Below are 18,547 nucleotides of genomic sequence, written 5' to 3' on the forward strand. Positions count from 1 at the left end.
AGGCTCTTTTAATAGAATTGCTGAGCACTACATCACAACTCAGCAATAATCACAGGCTACGAGACATTTTATGCCAAAACGGAGCAGTACTTCATCACAACCGGCTCACTCCCTCTCTGTCTCGATCCAGCGGACAGCTAAAAACCCCACAACAGCTGCCTCAGTGCCGCCAAATGTCGCCAGCAAGCCGCTGGTAAAGCCATGCAAGCTGTGGCCCAAACGAAGGCAGCCGCCTCAGTGCAAGCCCTGCGCCGACGGAAAACCCCCCCGCGCAGCAAAGCACTCCTGACACACAATACTGCCCCCTTCCAAATGCCGTTTCTCGGGAATGGAATATTGTTGTTCAAAATGTTGTTCAATATGTTGTTTTCTGTGTCTCACATTAATCCCATGCAATAAAGTTTGCACATTATGCACAACCACTTGTATCATGTACAAACGAAGATTGTAAAAACAGTACAACCCTCGCACAAGACGCTCACACTTTTTCAATTAAGGGCTTTACCACTTCAAAGCCCCAACGGTGAGCGGCGCATTATATCATGTTATGAACATAACAAATTGCCCTCTGTCCATTACGTGGACTCATGGCAAGCTCTTACTGGCATTCCGACTGGGTGCTAAAAAACTATCGAACAAACAATCGGCTGCCCGTTTCAGTGGTGTTCTGTTTTCTACAGTTCTGTCTATTCTCGCAAAGAACGCGAAAGAGGTTAATAAGCCTGCTGTGCGAATGTGGCAAGTTCTCACAGGCCTGCCAGAGCTTGTGTGTACAACAATCGAGCACAACCTGTGGTCTGACCACACGATATGCCGGTGTTGCGTGCACAGACTGCGACACATACAGCAGGATTTTCAGCCGTTAATTCCTCGTTCTTTAGAAGGACGTTTGAATTGCGTGCACTTGTGATGCACCCATTCAAAATGTTAATTCAGAAACAGATCTTAACCTCAGGACGGATTTGCATCAATAGATCTGAATGACACGTACTTCATGTACCAATTGCACCATGTTACAGGCGGCTTTTTAGATTTGCATTCAAGGGAACTGCATATCAATTTGAATTTCAGTCATTTTCATTCAGTCAAATTAACTGTCCTTCATTTCAATCTGTCTCTGTCTCCCGCCACGTTCAAGAAATGTATCGATGTGGCGCTCGCCCCATTGAAAATGAATGGTGTGTGTGTTTTGAATTACCTCAGCGATTTGTTATTACTAGCCAAACAGAAGCACTACTGAGCGAACACTGAGACGTTCTGCTTTGCCATATGGAAAATCTGGTCTAATGTTAACAGGCAAAAAGCACACTTTTCCCCAGCCAGTAAATCTCCTTTTTAGGAGTTAATGTGTGTCATGAACGAGTGCATACAGACCATTCTTTGGTATCCATTTCAGTTCAAACTGAAAAAACATTACCACCGAAGTCATTTCATTTTCATGTGCATCGCAGTAACTCGCCACTGTCTGGCTGCTCTAGTACCATGGACAGTTGACCTGAAAGACATGGTTGTCTTTCTAGCTTTGAGAGATTTTCATTCCAATATTATGAATCACCACATTCTGATTCATTCAGGCAACACAACAGTAGTAGCGTATATAGCCTACTGTATGTCACCATGACAGGCTGGCCCACGTTTGGCCAGCGAAATGCAAGTATGCGCTTCCCCCGGTGCACCTACTTCATTCTGACATCAGCAAAGTCAGAGTGGACATGGAAACAGTTCTGTTAATTGCCCCGAAATGGCCCAAACAGCCTAAACACGCTAGAACTGATCCATTCAGTTATGAACACCATTTTACAGGCCAGAGCACCATCCACAAGATAACTCTACGTGCTAAAATGGAATGTGTTCACTGACTGGTGTCTTTCACATGGCAAAAACACAGCAAACTTCCCCATACCTAAAATTTCATCTATAGCGATGCAGTACTCACTTTGTCAACGCTCAAAGTTTATGTGTCGACTATATCTGTGGTATCACTCACCTGAAGCTGGCACCACTATAGGCAAGCATGATTTAATCATACAGTTCCTTAGAGGAGCAAAACGATTATATCCACCTCAGCTGACTACAGTCCCAACTTGGGACCTAACTTTGGTCCAAAATAATGTTTGTAGGGCCCCCTTTGGACTCTGTTGATTTGCGCATGCTCTCCATTAAGACAGCACTACTGCTGGCTCTGGCCTCAGTAAAATGGGTCGGTGACTTGCCCTTGTCGGTGATAGTGCCAACATCTGCACTATCAATTGACAATTCATGTCTGGAGTTTGGCCCTGGTCTGTCAAAAGCCACTGTCAGACCCAGAAAAGGCTATGTGCCTAAGGTTCTAACCACGCCCTTCAGAGCGCAGGTGGTTCACCTACACACTTACGTTGAGCGCACCCGCCAGTTCATATGTCATATGTTTTGCAGCAGGATGGTCTTCTCAAAACACATTTGCAAGGTTTTACATCCTAGATATAACGTCTCTCTCTTCACAAGTCCTCTATGTTTATAGTGCTTGCGATTTCATTTGCCAAACATATACTTATGCCCCTCCTCTTAAGTACGGGCTCCCCATCATTTTACACAACTGCCTGCATTCAGGCCATTGTAATTTACCATGAAGTCACAAGCACTTATATCATAAATAAACTGCCTTCCCGACTGGGTTCGTGAAGAGGTTAATTCATACTATATGACTATAGTTCAAATATTCATTCTGAGTGCTACCCTCCTGGTCCAACATGAGGGTCACTCACTTGCGGCATACTCCTGTCGGTCGCTGTCCCATAGGACTGCGGCGTCATGTTTCTCTGGAAGGATATGTCGTGTAGTGGGGGCGTGATGGGATTCTGTTCCCCATTCGCAGTAGCATGCAAAGTCAAGTGTACTGAGTCATAAGGGAATGTCTCGGTTATGTACGTAACCTTGGTTCCATGAGATGAAGGGAAGGAGACTTTGCAAATGCTGGGTGCACTACAAGACTCAAGAGGTCTTCTGAGGTGCGAGCGATGCACTCCTTGTCCCTCAGTAAGAAAACTCTGAGGAATGGTGTTTGCACACCTGCTTTTATAGCAGACAGCTCTGCACCTAAATAGGCACGGCTCAAACACCATAGCTAGTATTACAATATTGGCGTAATTGTAGAGAGGTTTCAACTAGGTTGTGTGGAAGAATGTCTCATTCCTTTCGTCTCAGAGAACCAAGGTTAAGTACGTAACATGACGTTTTCTTCCCCTCATGTGCTCATCTAATATCTTCCACTGAAGTGGGTATTCTATCGGCCAGAATCAAGAACTTCAGGATGAGTAAAATTTGATGACTAAACGAAAATCAAAAAAAAAAATGGATATCTACCATTAAAAATACAATATATTTTTTTTTATTTTGTGGCAAATTGAGTAAATATAGTGCTTAGTAAGAGTTTATTACTTTTTGCAATTTTATGTTTATTTACTTCATTTAATTGTGTGATATATTGGCATTGTATCGGCCACTTAAAAACCTATATCGGTCGACCACTAGTCGCAAGACATGTTTTTAAAAGCTCATGTTATTTGTAACTTGACACGGTGTTTAAAAAAAGTGTGGCACTCCTTCGTGAAAAATAGTGCAACGATCAAAGATCAATATAGTGCATATTTACATAGAAAAACTATTAAAAACATTGCAAACCGACACAAATACGTGTTCGTATTTAGTTCTAAAGTCCAGATTGCTTTTAAACGACACCTATTTTGTGAGTAGTTTTTAATTAATCAACTAGCTAATCCAGTTAAAACATAAAAAGTAAAATGATCATTTTAAGCTGATAGTTATTGGTATCGGCCAAAATAAGACCATAAGATTATATTACAGACTTCTAAATGTCATTATTTTGTTGCCCCTAAAATGCCCACAGAGTGCATAGTAACATAATTTTAAAAATGTAAGTTCATAAAACATAAAAATAATTTCAAAATAAAGTGGTTGGAAAAAAAAAAAAACATACATTAAGACCACAATAAAGGGCAGAGACATTATTTATTAAGCACTGACAGTTCAGAAAAATAAATATGACAACTGATAAGAGCAAAGATGTCCAATATATTCTCCACTGCAGTACCAGTAACTTTTTAAAGCAGACTGTTTCATAACAATATTTTTGCTTTTGGTTTTAGACTGTTCCCCCTCCAATGTATTTGCCAACATCAAATAATTAGGTAACACTCATTGTATTGTGATCCACAGCTCAAAGTGTAGTCTTAAAAATATCCATTAATACAAGTACAAACTGACAGAAATCCTTCTTTGATTTAAAATCTTCATGTGACAGGAAATCAGGATATTACAGGAACCGGATACCAGCCCCAAACTGCACTCCATCACATATCCTGAGATACAAGACATGACAATAAATTACATCACAATAACTATAAATCAAGATGAAATAGAAATGCTAGTGTGTTAAAGGTCCAGAAATGGTGAAGCCCTGACAAGATATGTGATTGACTTTGTGTGTGTGTGTGTGTGTATATACCTGTCTCCACTCTGGACACCCATGGGAATGCAATAGTTGAGCTCCAGTCGAGCTATGTTCCCAAGACGCAACACAATGCCCGCTCCATAAGACCAGCGGATACGCTCGGCCAGCTTGCTTATATGTGCTCTAGGCCCTTCCCCTACATAGAAAGTATAGCAACAAATGTTAAAAGCAATAGCATGATTCATAAAGCAAGAGAGAGAATGGGAATCATGTGATATACATGTATATAAAAGAGTGGGCACAAATTGCCTCCTCTGAAGCTTTATGGATCTCACCATAGTTGAGGTTACACAGGTTTCCTGCATTGAGAAAGAAATGTGTTCTGAAAAGGTCTCCAAAGCCACCTCTGCCTGGCCTGAATGGGAGAGGGGTGTACAGATGAAGCCCCCCAGCACAGAACGCTTCCCCACCAAGGTAATCGCCTATTGCCAAGATGAGAAAACAAACCTTAGTCACAGAGGCTTTAACCTTATTAACTAAACATCCACATTTTCTATGAATGTACATTCTAAAATTCTAATGACCATACCTTCGCTTTGAGGACCAATGCTGTACATGCTGAAGCCCCTCACACTAGTGGGGCCACCCAAATAGAATCTACATAGACAGATTTAAAAATGAAAAACAAAAAAAAAGGCATTACTTTAAGTGAATGATTTTGACAACTTTGTCTCGTTGCTTAGGGAGAAGAGTTTGCGAGTCTGTTTTTTATTTTTACAAATGACACTGGTATGAAGATGCATTTCGGACGATCTGATTACAAGTGGACAGTGCTAAATGCAGGTGTAAATAGTGCAAAACATCTACATGTATAATACACTGTATGTATAAACTATGTAGGTAGTCAAAATAATATATGATAAAATTGCATTTTAGGTGAAAATGCTAATCCATCCCAGACAGTATTATTTTATGACCAAGTGTAAAAACTTGTGATCGAATCACCCAAAACACATCTTCATACCAGGTATAAACATTACCTTACCTGTCAGCAATGCAGGAGGGCTTATTTCCGAGGGGCAGCAACATACCACCCCATATAGAGGCAGAGAGCACCTACAAGCGAGATAAAACCCAACTCAGAATACTCATTACACACTAAAAATCGGTTTATTACAACAAACAAACTTTTAAGAATTTCCGAGTCTCAAGACAAATGTTACAAAGTTTCTTCAGAAGCATCTCACCGAGTCCCAGAAGAGAGTCTTGTTAAGCTGAATTTCAAAGTCTTCCTTCAAGAAACTGACATCTCCTCCACTGTAACCTGCCAGTTCCTGACCATAAAATGAAGTTAATTTTCAAGTAGAACTAGGTTTTCAAACATCAAAAATCCATTGAGTTTGTTGATCCAAACAAACCTGGTTGATCTTCAGTAAGGCACCTTTCCTTGGAAGGATGGAAGAATTACGTGTGTCGATGACCATTGCATGCTGCAAGAAAACCATTGTATTTAAAGTCACATTTAAGCTACTTTTAGTCTCAATGACTGCAATAACAAAGCTGAGACGTAACACAATAACATATGCAGATAATCTGACAGAACATTATAGAGATAGGGTTCCCAGTGTTTTGAACCTATACATTTCCATTTTATGACATTTCAAGAAATAAAATGTATCACTTCAATGTTTTTCTAGTTTTAGACAGCCTAATGTTATTATAATGTTTTTACTCACAAAGAGAAAGTAATATAATTAGAGACATACAGAGAGTGAAGACTTCAGGGAGTGACCACTCTCCTCCCTGACAGCGAAGGAAGCTGTTCTGGCCAGGCAACCTAACTCTCTCCACACACCCTCCCACTTCAGAGTGTGGTTTGTCCTCCAGATGGGGAACTAGTGAGCACAGTTCAAACAACAGATAAATACAACTACAAGATGTTATACAATTTACCTGTGTCTACATATTTGCAGCTTATGTATTATATCATTTATTTAGTGGAGAAAATAAGAGCATTGTAAAAATAAAGTCCTTACACTGAGCTCTGTTGAAACACCTCTGTCGGTCTCTCTGAGTGAGCTCCATGGGAACTGCCCCGTAACTTTATACAAGTTAATGGCAAAGCTGAAAAGAGTCATAGCAAACACTGGATTAATTTTGTAGATAGAGTTGCACAGTCAGCCCCTGCTGATAGATGTGTAACTGCAGGCAAAAAGCATCTTTCTCCATGCACAGCCATTCAAAAGTTGCATATTTGGACAATTGTTTTCAAGCAATATAGAAATTGCAAATATTGATTATATTAAATTATATTATACATTACACATTATATTTTAATCATTGGCATTTTGGAGATCTCTTAAAAGCATGAAATGAACTTATATTTTTGAATATATTCCCATCTGCTGCCTTTGATGGCACAGCTCATACACCAGACTGGAGCAAGGAGTTCTAATACTTTATCCATCCTTGAAACAACCAATTAAATCTGATTACCAATTTCGTACTATGCAAAACATGTTCATATATGTTATATATCATATGTGTAAACATATTGAATAAAATGTCATTTATTTTAACCTCTTCAACTCTGGGGTATTTTTGGGCTACCGCCTTCATCTTTTTACACTAAAATTTAAAAGCTCACCATTTATACACACTGTGCCAAAAAATTGTCTTATTTAAAAAAAAAAAAAAATTATAATAAAAGACAGATTTTTTTATAAATAATATTGTATATGTTTACCATCTTATGATGAATAAAATGTTATTCATTTATTTGTCCTAACTTTGTATGTATTCTGGTTCTGTTCACTCCAGCTCCCTCCAAAAGGTCTTATTTTATTCCACTAGACGGCAGCAAGTACTTGAAATATTTTTGATCCTCCATCACCTTCCATCACAAAATGCCGATTGAAATATAGGTGACGCTCTAACGCATTTCAGCCCTCACAGATGTGCTTGTCCATAGACATTCAGTCTAATTTTCCATTCATGCACCACCCCCAGTGTTTCATTGAATATCTCAGCCTCTCAGTGGACTTGAAGCTCAATCTAGAAGACATTCTCCACTTTTTATTATAATAGTTGATAACATATATTTCCTATAATTTGTTTAGCATGCTTTTTCTGCTGTACCGCATATTTTATTCACATATTTTGTATATTTTTTAAATCACATTCCTGAGAATGAGAGATTTCGTTTTTATATATGATTTGTCCATTTAAGTGCTACTTGAAAGTCTTTTATATTTATATTAATATTTCTACCACATGACCTTTAGGTGGCGCTGAATTGCGACACAAATGTACTCAGGACCTTGTTATTTTATGAAAAGTAAATGCAGAAGTGACGTTTATCGATTTGTGCATTCGGAGACTTGAACATTTTAAGTGTAAACTTTTTTCACGACATAGCATCCCCTTTTGGACCCACCAGTGGGTTCGCAAAGTTGAAGAGAGTAATTGCAATATCATGAACTTAATGGTGAATTTTAAATATTTCACTTTTTACAAATACTTTTTTAACTAGTGAAACTGTATATGAATTGTAAACTTTTAGTTATCTTCACTGCCAGGCCAAGAAACCTACTTCCGCTCAAAGTGTCCAGGCTGGGGCTTGAAGAACGACAGGCCATATGATGTTTCCTTAGTACCATAAGAGAACTGGAAAGTCAGCTTCTCAGCACGACCAAAAACATTGGGCAATTTCAGTCCGAGCACCTGAGATGAGAATCACACCAGTTCTACTTAGGTGAACCATCCTTTTAACAAAATCAAGCAGTAAAATAAAAGAAAGAAAGTATTTGCATCGGATGATGAGGTCTTCATTAGCTCACCATGCTTCCCTCGTTGTTCCCAACCATGGTGTTGTAACTTCCTGTCATCCTTCTTAGCTCCTTCACCTCAAACGTCACATCCAGCCCATTATGCAGAGCATCAGCACCTGTTGAGCACATTTTGAGAAATTCAGACTTTGATGCATCACTGTGATTATCAGTCTGAGATAAGTTGTCCTCTTTGCAAAATTGTACCTTCAGCCGTATCAATGACAACTTCCACCTGTCTGAATATTCCCATACGCAGGAGCCTCTGTCTAGCCTCATGGGATTTCTTCATTACCTATAACATAATTGTAAATATAAACATAGTTGGAAACAGAAAGCCCTGCCTCAAACTCACACCAATGGTTATGTCAGTATGCAATATTTAGATTAGTGCAACAGAGCCACAGTGTTTGCACATTCCAGGGAAATCAACTTACAAATGTCTTACAGAAAGCATCTTATTGAAAATATTACACCAAATGATCCCAAGCAACTTTTGAACAATTTAAATTCTGTTATAAGTAAAGTGTATACACAGAAAATGCAAACTTAGAATACTCACATCAATCAAGTTTTTGGCATGGAAAACCTCTGCAATTTCATACGATAAAATGTCTTCCTTTGTTCTTCCAAGACCATCAATGTGCACATGTTGTACTACAACCTAAACCATTGAAAAACATTTGAAAACACAAGTATGCCTACAGAAACAAACCTTAAAACACATGAATGCATGTACACGCATTAATATACCAATCATAAACACCTTACATCTTTATTCTCAAGAACTTCTTGTTTCTCCTCATGCTCTGGTTCCCCCAGGTCCAGGTCATCTGCTTGAACCCCTAGTTCAGGTCCTTGCATAGGAAGGGGGTCCAGACTCTGGCCAACATATTTTTAAAGTGAGTGAGCTATAGTGTTATTAGACCTACAATATTATTATTCAAAGCATAGTAAGAGAGTGTGATTTCTCCTAAAATATTAGGTTAGGATGAAACATAAACAAATGCCAAACTGAATATAAACTATGAATGTCTGCATATATAAAGACTGTGACCATGATAAATGCAATTTTACAGCAAATAGAGATTGTCCAAGCCCATATTAACCTATTTTATATACAAATCGGATCTATGTCCCCATTAATCAAACCATTTAACAGCTGTAATAATGTGTTGAGCTAAAGCTCATATTGATCTCGGCCTGTAATTCACATACTTTTTTTAAGGCTGTTCAGAGGTCATTGCCCTGGCTTTTCCCGATAACTCTGAAAAAATGTACTTACCCTGGCATGCACAGTCCCCATGTTTAAAGGTCTTTTTACATTCAAAAGTCACCAGTATGACAATAAAGACAATTCAGTCTATGAGAGAAAATATCCACGCACAGTCTCTCTCCGGCACACTACCCTACAACAGTGTCCCTGTCGCCGCCATGACACTTGGTAACCACGCCCACCACAATATTGATTGGCTGGGGAGGAAATAACTTTACGTCACATTCTCTTCACGGTAGTAATTTTTTAATGCCTTTATTTTTCACATCACATCATCACAGTGTTCTATTTTGGGGTCATTTTTAATTAGGGCCAAAAAATGAAAATTCTCTCATAATTTACTCACACTCATGTCATCCCAGATGTGTATGACTTTCTGTCTTCTGCAGAACACACAGAGATATTTTAGAAGAATATCTCAACTCTGTAGGGGCATACAATGCAAGTAAATGGATGCATGGGTTCTTCTGGATGCAGAGCATGAGGATGTCATAGATTACCAACAGTTTCTCGACTTCCTCAACCAACAAAGGCCAATTGTGATATAAAATGTGTCAAGTAATTAATTTTTTTTGTATAGCGCTTTACACAACACACATCGTTTCAAAGCAGATTTATCATGCTTTAACAGAAAATGAAACTTTAATATTTATAAAGTCTTAGAGTGATCATTGTGTAGTTTGATTAAATGTGATTGCAAATTGTGTATAAATATAAATAATTAAATAATAATTGTATTTAGACCCCCAGTGAGCAAACCGAAGGTGAATGTGGCAAGGAACACAAAATTCCAAAAGATGTTGGTTAATGGAGAAAAATAACCTTGGGAGAAACCAGGCTCACTGTGGGGGCCAGTTCCCCTCTGGCTAAACAGCATGAATATAATGCCAATATTAGTTATTTGTGTGCAGTGCAAGTAATTGTTAAGGGACAGTGTTTAAACAAAGATTTTGGATGAACTGTAAGATTAATGTCTTTGAAATCCATCAAAAGTTCACATAGATGCAGTGTCAATGTTAGTTGGCTGATGAAGGCTTTTGGACAACAACTCGGCAACCTGTGTTTTACTGTTTCTCATTTCACATGTGAGGAGGGTAAGACAAAAAATACTTTGTCTAGCATAATAAGTGGACCTAAAAGATTTGAATAGATGAACAGGGCACTCTTCAAGAGATGGCATTACCCCCGCAAAGCCCCCCACTGAACATCGTGTCAGTCTGAGATTACATAAAGAGACAGAAGCAACTGAGACAGCCTAAATAGATTGAAGAACTGTGGTGAATTCTCCAAGAAATTCTGTCCAAATTTAGTCTGAGCAAAGGGGAGGAGATTGTGGCTAACTGGAAGGAAGTCTTGCAAGTCTTCAACCTCCACATATCGGAAATATTGCTGGATATAATTTGATAAATTATTTCAAACCTCCGTTATATTTTAAAACCTATGGTCTCAGTTGCATGCAGAGTAAATTTATGTGCAATGTGTATTGAATGTGTGTTAAGTTTACTTCCATGATTATAACAGACAGCAGAAGAATGGCTGAAGATAATCCATCAGATGCGCTTTCCCAACCAGACTCGCCCTTATTGATCAGCGACATCCTGAGGCGGATACAGGAAGTAGGTCTCTACACCATCAGAAGTTCAAAGAATATGGTGGACCTCGACTATGACAACATAAATACGATCTCCAAAGAGGACTTTAAGACCATTTGTGATTGTGACTTCATGAGGCTTATTGACGATCAGGTCATTCTAAAACTTTTTATGATGTAAGCTCAATTTGCCTCCAGCAAGTCTCAAACTAGTCTTTACTAGTTCCTTGTTCAATGTGTTAGAATTTAAAACATGATAATCCCTTCCAGTTTCAAAACTTGTGGAAAATGCTAACAGTTAACCCCTTTGTAAATCTGGAGTATTGAGAATTCCTGAAGAAGTTTAGTGGGGAACAGAAAAGCTTGGAAAATGTTGGTAGATCTTTACCAGGTTCTGCAAGATCAACATTGGATAGACCAATGTCCCTTCGACGGCCCAAAACAGCACCCTGCACATTTGGACACTTGTTGCTGAAGTGTATTACTTCATTTGCTAGTATTGGTTATTTCCTCCCTTTAAAGTCACTTCAGTTTAATGGAAATGTGTTTGCTCAGCTAGTGCAATGTCATTTGTATCACACCAATGGTCCTTTACCCATTCATTAGGCTCAGAGCACCTCAAGAGACCTTCCACATCAAGCCACACCACTGCTGAACTGTGAGGATGTGGAGATGAAGATGTGTCACAAGATCCAGAACTGTTGGAGGCAAATCCAGAGAAGGTGCCGGGAGGCAGACACTGAGGACAGGGGAGATTGATGTTGATATCGTTTTAGGTACATTTTTTAGGCCAAATAGGCCAGATACATTTATTTCAAAGAAACATAGCAAAAACCTTTCAAGATAAACATTTGTAATAGTTTATTAGTTATGACTGTTACAATGTTTCTTTCGCTACAATGTGAATTTTTCAGAGATACTCTAGGACCTCCAAATTGAGCTAAGTCCATCTGAGTTTGAGCAGCTGGCTGTCAAAAACCTCTTCAAAAACAATGGCTGTCTCTCCTACCTGGACTTCCTGGGGCACTTTGTGCTAATGATCAGTCCTCAGGTCAACACCTCAACCTACAGACTCAAACTGCATCCACCCAGGATGCCAGTGAGTTCACTGAGTGAATTACTCTTACTTTTCCAATTGGCTGCTATAATCTTGAACTGTTATAGGCCAGTATATGTGATTAAAGGAATGTTCTGGGTTCAATGTTAAGCCGAATTGACAGCATTTACAGCATCATTTTGATTACAACAGAACATTATTTCGAATAGTCCCTTGTTTTAAAAAATAAATAAAAAGCAAAAATCCCTGCATGAACTGAAAATTAGACTGAATGTCTATGGACGAGCACATCGGTGAGGGCTAAAATGCGTTGGAGTGTGGTGACATTTTGTGAAGGTGATATTTTTTCTAGTACTTTCTGCCATCTAGTGGATTAAAATAACAATTTTAGGAGCAAGATGGAGTGAACAAAACCAGAATTACATGCTTACAAAGATTTTTGTATTATTCTATTAATCATAAGATTGTAAACATATTGTATACAATAGTATTAATGAATATTGAGTATTTTGTCTTAACTTTTATATTTGATTGTGAAAAATTGCAGGAGGCATCCCAAAATAGCAAAGAATGTTCTCCTTTGACAAAGAACGCACTGGAAAGGTCTTTCTTTAGGACTTTAGAAAAGTACATGGGTTAATTCTATTTAATTTATATCACACTTTCAGTTCATGTCTTAGCTTTGAATATGCTGTACTATGTTGGTTCACAGGGTTCTGAATCAATCTGAAGAAGAATTCTTTCATTTCACATCATTTTTGACAAAAACACCTCTGGAAAGATTTCATACAATGATTTCATACGTATTTTCCTAAAATGAGTGCCAACTCCTTTGTTTCTTCATTTGCATTAGTGGTGCTCATTAATAATACTATTTGCTCATAGTGTATTAAACATTTTAGACTATTAAATGTGTAACACTCTGGTTATGCACCATTTTCTCTTTTCAGAAATTTTAATAAAAATGCTTTTGTATGCAGTAAGTAACAGCAGAAATAATATAGCAGCAATTTGTCTGAAAATGTACACACAAAAATGTTCTAACAATATTGTTTTATTAACAATAACAGTTTTTAATCACTCTCTGAGATTTATCTAACAGTGAATAATTAATGAGAACCATTTCCCAGAGAGAAACTTTCCATCAAAACACAATTAAGAAAAATAAGTATATGGGAGGGTAAAGGGCAGAGTTCAGAAATGTTCAATAATGTTTTAAAAAACAAAATCAATGTCCTATGATAGCAGTGACCTCACCACAGAATGTTGTTTGTACAGTATATGTAGCCTGACCTCTGATTTCAACACTATGGGTAAAGCTCAAATATCAGAGTCATACCCTGTGCTGTTATGTAACAGTAGAACATTGCCAGTTGCTATCAGTGCTATGACAGACTTTTAATTGGACTCATTTGACTTACTTGCACTGTATAACCTCAGATATCAGATGTGGAAGAACATGAAGGAGTCTGCTAAAGAATGGAATATTTCTTTTGCCGGCTGTGGATTTCTGATGGCGTACTACTGTGGAGTTTATTGCTGTTTATTTGAACGCTCACGGTTTCTTCTTGAGGGGGTGACAAAGATTTGTGGGGCTTCATCTGGTGCCCTCATGGGTGTAATATTAGCATGTCAAATGTCTCCAAGTATGTTTCAACAATTATTTTTGGTTTACAACATTTTTAACTTCACATTGGACTTTGTTAAATGATTACTGCAGTAGGCATTTGTCATGATACAAAAGAGAAATCTTTCACATAGACAATATATATATATATAACAAGTAAACATTTGTTACTTTAAGCTATTTCTACCTGATCTGACCCTTAAATTTGACTATTGTTGGTGTAACCTATAGTCTTCTTGAGTTTTCCATATTAAATTATACTTAGTTTTTAATATATATATGTTACCACAAATGCTGTCAATTTAACGTGTTAATTCAGTGCGATTAATTTGACAAAAAATAATGCGTTAAAAAAATGAGCACAATTAATTACGTTCTTGTGTTCAAAACACTTGATGGAGCGCAAATCCGAACTAAGAGATCTCAATATTTAAGTATTAAACTATATTTAACATAACACAGTGACCTAAACATTTTAAGTTTATGACGCGACGCACACAAGACGCTACACAAGCATGTCTGACACAGGTGTTCATTGACGGGTCCTTAAACAAGCCCTCATAATAAATCTCCAACTGACTGACAAATTCACTTGTGAAATGGATTGCTGTGAACTGTGTGCCAATTATTGACTTATGATCAATAATATGGTACATTGTAATCTACAGCCACTTTTTGTATTGTCTTATCAATGATGAACTCTTCTGCCACAAGAATGTAATGCAATTTAATTATCTGAATATTTTTTTATTTTATATATATATATATATATATATAAATTTTTTAATATTTAAAGATAACTATGTATCATTATTTCATCATTATATTGAATTATTGTTATATAAGGGGCTTTCTCTGCAAATATTTGTATATGCGATTAATCGCGATTAATTAATCGGGACACCATGTAATTAATTCGAGTGATTGACAGCCCTAATTACCACATAAACTACACTGTAAAAAGGAACCTGCAATTAAGGGATAGTTCACCCAAAAATGAAAATTCTCATATAATTTACACATTTTCACCCTAATGCCTTCCCAAATGTGTATGACTTTATTACTTCTTCTGAACACAAATGAATTTTTTTTGGAGAATATCTCAGATCTGTAGGTCCACATAATGCAAGTGAATGGGAACCCAAATTTTGAAGGTTCAAAAAGCACACAAAGGCAGCAAAAAGGTAATCCACAATACTGCAGTGGTTAAATCCATACTTTCACATTCTTCTTTTGTTTTTGTCCTTTCGTATTCTTCATGCATATCGCCACTTACTGGGTAGGGAAGAGAATGTAAAGTAAAAAATAACTTAAACATTCATCTGTTTCTCACCCACACCTATCATATCACTTCTTAAGACATAGATTCAACATCTGGAGGATTACTTTTATGTGGCCTTAATGTGATTTTTGGAGTTTCAAAGTTGTGGTCACTATTCACTTACATTGTAAGGACCTACAGAGCTGAAATATTCTTTTAAAAATCTTAATTTATGTTCAGCAGAAGCAAGGCAGTCATACACATCTGGGATGTCACTTGGGTGTGTGAATGATAAGAGAATTTTCATCTGACTATATCAACCTGACAAATTAGGTTACACCAACAAATATCATTTTTAAGGGTTAGATTAGGTAGAAATATCCTTGTTAATTATTGCAAGTTACCACTTATTTCAGTGATGTTTTTTCACTGTCTGCATATATTACAAATCAGTAAGACTGTCTTATGTACAGAGTCATAAAAGCTAAAAAAAAAAACACACCCTTTTTTATTCATTTTAATGAACATTATGGTGATTAATAATGGTGGTCCTAAATGAAGTTCCTTTTTGAAGCCAAATGCTGTGAAAATTTGCTGGAAATGTCCCGAGAGGCTCGAAAAGGCACTCTGGGTGCCGTACATCCCTCCGTCAACTTGTTGAAGGTAGTTCAAAACTTCCTGACCCGAGATCTGCCTGACAACGCCCACATACTCGCCACCGGACGACTGTGTGTGTCCCTTACTCGTGTGTCAGATGGAACAAATGTGTTGGTCTCTGAGTTTGACAGCAAAGAAGATCTCATTCAGGTGAACCCAGCTGTCTGTCTACGTCTATGCCAACGATCAGGTTTTTATTTCTCTGATGAATAGATAAGATTTAATCATGATCATTTCAGATTTATGATTCACAATTTGTTCCCTGTCTGCAGGCGCTGGTTTGTAGCTGTTTTTATCCACTGTACTGTGGCGTGATACCTCCAAGCTATCATGGAATTGTATGTAGCCATTTGCCTGTAGGCTATTTTTACTAAATTGTTTGTATACATTTGTCATTTACCAAATTTCTTTTCACCCCTCATTTTTCATGCTTTCAGAGGTATGTAGATGGTGCATTAAGTGATAATATGCCTTACGCTAGTCTGAGAAACACAATCACCATCTCCCCTTTTTCTGGGGAGAGTGACATCAGTCCTTACGGCAACCCCTTTTACTTCCATGAAATATATTACAATAACGTCAGCATTCACATCAACTTCATTAACGCATACCGAGTGGTCATTGCGTTTTTACCTCCAAAACCAGAAGTAAGTTTCAAATCCATTTGATTTTATATACATTTTCAAAGATCATTCACAATTTTATATAATTCTGTTGTGCTGTCTACTAAGGTTTTGGCTGACATATGTCAAAATGGCTATAAGGATGCTTTCATATTTTTAAAAGAAAATGGTGAGTAGACCTTTTGGGTGTGCTTGTTCATGTTTTGGTTCCCTTTGGTTAGATCTAATATGTTTTTTTTTTATCAGACATTCTGAAGGTGCAGTCACCGCTATCTGAGTTGACCTTGACTAATGAATGGGATCATTTTCCATCATCTTGGAGATATGTTACAGAACACAAGCCGACAAAAGACGAAGATTATTATATTGCAAGTTGGTCAAAAGTGAACAAACATGCTAAAAACATCCTTCCAGAGTCCATCAAAAAAGGTAAGACATCAAATAATTGCCACAATTTACCTCTATCCTGAAAACTATTAAAAAAAAAAAATCTATCCAATCTAGTGTTTTGTAAGGCCAGGATGAGGGAAAATGAAGAAATGAGATGCACTCTCTCAGGACAGCTGAGCTGCTTTGTAAAGTGGTGCATTCTGCCAGTGGAGATGGCTTACCTCATGCTGCTTAGGTAAATCTTTTAATAAGCAAAAATAAAAACAAGTTTACACTTAAACATTCAAGTCTCTGGATACAGAAGGCAGGCATGTGTGGTATCATTTGAAATCTTAGAATCTGAACTTTACATAGATAACCATCACTTGCACTGCATTTATGTTACATAAAATAACAAAATAAGGCCAGAAAGCATCTGCCACCTAGAGATAATGTGATATAAATATAAGTATGAATATAAAAGTCTTTAAAAGTATTTTGAAATATGCAGTTTGGCAGTAAAAGCCTGCTAAACAAATCATTAGAAATATATGTTACTTATTGACTATTGATGATAAAAGGCTATACATCATCGCAAAGGGGAGGAGCTTTCTCAGCTTTCTAATGACACATAGATTGAGCCTCAGAGGCCAAGATATTCAATGAGTGTGGTGGTCTATGGACGAGCACATCTGTGAGGGCTAAAATGTGTTAGAATGCCACCTGCATTTAAGATCGGCATTTTTTGATGGAAGGGGATAGAGGAAAAATTCTTGCACTCGCTGCAAGAATTTTCTAGCACAATTCTTTTCTCTCGCACTTGCTTGTCATCTAGTGGAATAAAATAAGACGTTTTGGAGGGAGATAGAGTGGACAGAACAAGAATTACATGCTTACAAATTTAGGACAACAAAAAAATTTTTTTTTTAATTTCAATACCTAAGATTGTAAACATATACGGTATTGTGTAAGAATAATTAGGAGTCTTTTCTTTTTTTTAATTGGGGAGTTTTCTGAATTTTTGGGGGCAATTAGTCCACAGTATGTGTAAATGTTGAGCTTTTAAATTTGAGTGTGAAAAAGGAGGCAGCCCAAAAATGCCCCAGAGTGCTGAATTACATTAGATGTTCAGACTGTTTTTGACTGTATTCAGGCTTGCTGTATGGTCTCCAGAGATGTGGTCTGATCTGAGGTGGATGTGCCAGATGACCAGCAAAGTTATTAGATGGGTGTGGAAGAAAGCATTCTCAAGAAGGTTCTAAACCAGATTCTCAATTATCTAAATATATCCAAATTCAAAGAAGACTCAAAGGTTGTTCTGTGTGATAAACCTGTGTTTTCCACTCTCAGTCATTTACACGCACACAAGTCTCCAGCTCTTCATCACAATGGCTTTTCATCTTCTGATTCAACTGACTGACCACAACCACCCCATCGGACTAATCCTTCTCTTCTGATATGCTGCATCATTCACTTTTTTTAATTTATAAAATAAACTAAATCTATTTTATTTCTCTTCAAGTATTGTCTTTAATATGACTCCCACAATGCTTCACTTGCAAACCCATCATCAATACATTTGGTTCAGCCATTTAAACAGATTCAAATGGCCTATAAAACAGAGATTACATACAGTATAATTTAAAATATTGATGCCAAAAACAACTTGGGTTTTCAATAGAAATTTACGACTTAATAAAAATTGGAATATAAAAGATAGGTGTTTGTAAGAACTGGAAACAACTGGAAACATCACTGATCTCTTATATAGGGTCTAATTCTAACTTATATTAGAGAAATAAATGTGCA

General features: G+C 37.3%; 2 protein-coding genes across 2 annotated transcripts; one reads left to right on the forward strand and one right to left on the reverse strand.

The window, feature by feature from the left end:
* Positions 1–3,998: 3,998 nt before the first annotated feature.
* On the reverse strand, positions 3,999–9,717 carry LOC127638397 (sorting and assembly machinery component 50 homolog A-like). The gene is made up of 15 exons (XM_052119900.1): positions 9,563–9,717; positions 9,049–9,159; positions 8,840–8,941; positions 8,485–8,572; positions 8,290–8,396; positions 8,043–8,173; positions 6,487–6,574; positions 6,217–6,345; positions 5,869–5,940; positions 5,698–5,784; positions 5,496–5,566; positions 5,040–5,107; positions 4,786–4,932; positions 4,505–4,646; positions 3,999–4,358 (listed from the first exon to the last, which is right to left on the reverse strand). Exons 1-15 carry the CDS (start codon positions 9,581–9,583, stop codon positions 4,313–4,315), a joined length of 1,410 nt encoding a protein of 469 aa, XP_051975860.1. The 5' UTR covers positions 9,584–9,717; the 3' UTR covers positions 3,999–4,312.
* A 3,846-nt stretch (positions 9,718–13,563) lies between these two features.
* On the forward strand, positions 13,564–18,229 carry LOC127638394 (patatin-like phospholipase domain-containing protein 2). Its single transcript, XM_052119894.1, has 9 exons — positions 13,564–13,847; positions 15,664–15,896; positions 16,019–16,084; positions 16,184–16,393; positions 16,478–16,538; positions 16,616–16,798; positions 16,874–16,994; positions 17,892–17,993; positions 18,089–18,229. Exons 1-9 carry the CDS (start codon positions 13,649–13,651, stop codon positions 18,156–18,158), a joined length of 1,245 nt encoding a protein of 414 aa, XP_051975854.1. The 5' UTR covers positions 13,564–13,648; the 3' UTR covers positions 18,159–18,229.
* The last annotated feature ends 318 nt before the right edge of the window (positions 18,230–18,547 follow it).

This window comes from Xyrauchen texanus, chromosome 46, assembly GCF_025860055.1.
Source record: "Xyrauchen texanus isolate HMW12.3.18 chromosome 46, RBS_HiC_50CHRs, whole genome shotgun sequence".
In the NCBI taxonomy this organism is placed as follows: domain Eukaryota; kingdom Metazoa; phylum Chordata; class Actinopteri; order Cypriniformes; family Catostomidae; genus Xyrauchen; species Xyrauchen texanus.

Excerpts from the sequence above, each read along its gene's own strand:
- LOC127638397 (XM_052119900.1), bottom strand. The coding sequence starts at position 9,583 with ATGGGGACTGTGCATGCCAGG. Across the intron at positions 8,942-9,048 it reads AAGTTCTTGAGAATAAAGAT|GTTGTAGTACAACATGTGCA; the intron begins GTAAGGTGTTTA and ends TCAATGGTTTAG. Across the intron at positions 4,933-5,039 it reads CATTGGTCCTCAAAGCGAAG|GCGATTACCTTGGTGGGGAA; the intron begins GTATGGTCATTA and ends TCTTGGCAATAG.
- LOC127638394 (XM_052119894.1), top strand. The coding sequence starts at position 13,649 with ATGTGGAAGAACATGAAGGAGTCTGCTAAAGAATGGAATATTTCTTTT. Across the intron at positions 16,539-16,615 it reads CATATTTTTAAAAGAAAATG|ACATTCTGAAGGTGCAGTCA; the intron begins GTGAGTAGACCT and ends TTTTTTTATCAG. Across the intron at positions 16,799-16,873 it reads TCCAGAGTCCATCAAAAAAG|TGTTTTGTAAGGCCAGGATG; the intron begins GTAAGACATCAA and ends TATCCAATCTAG.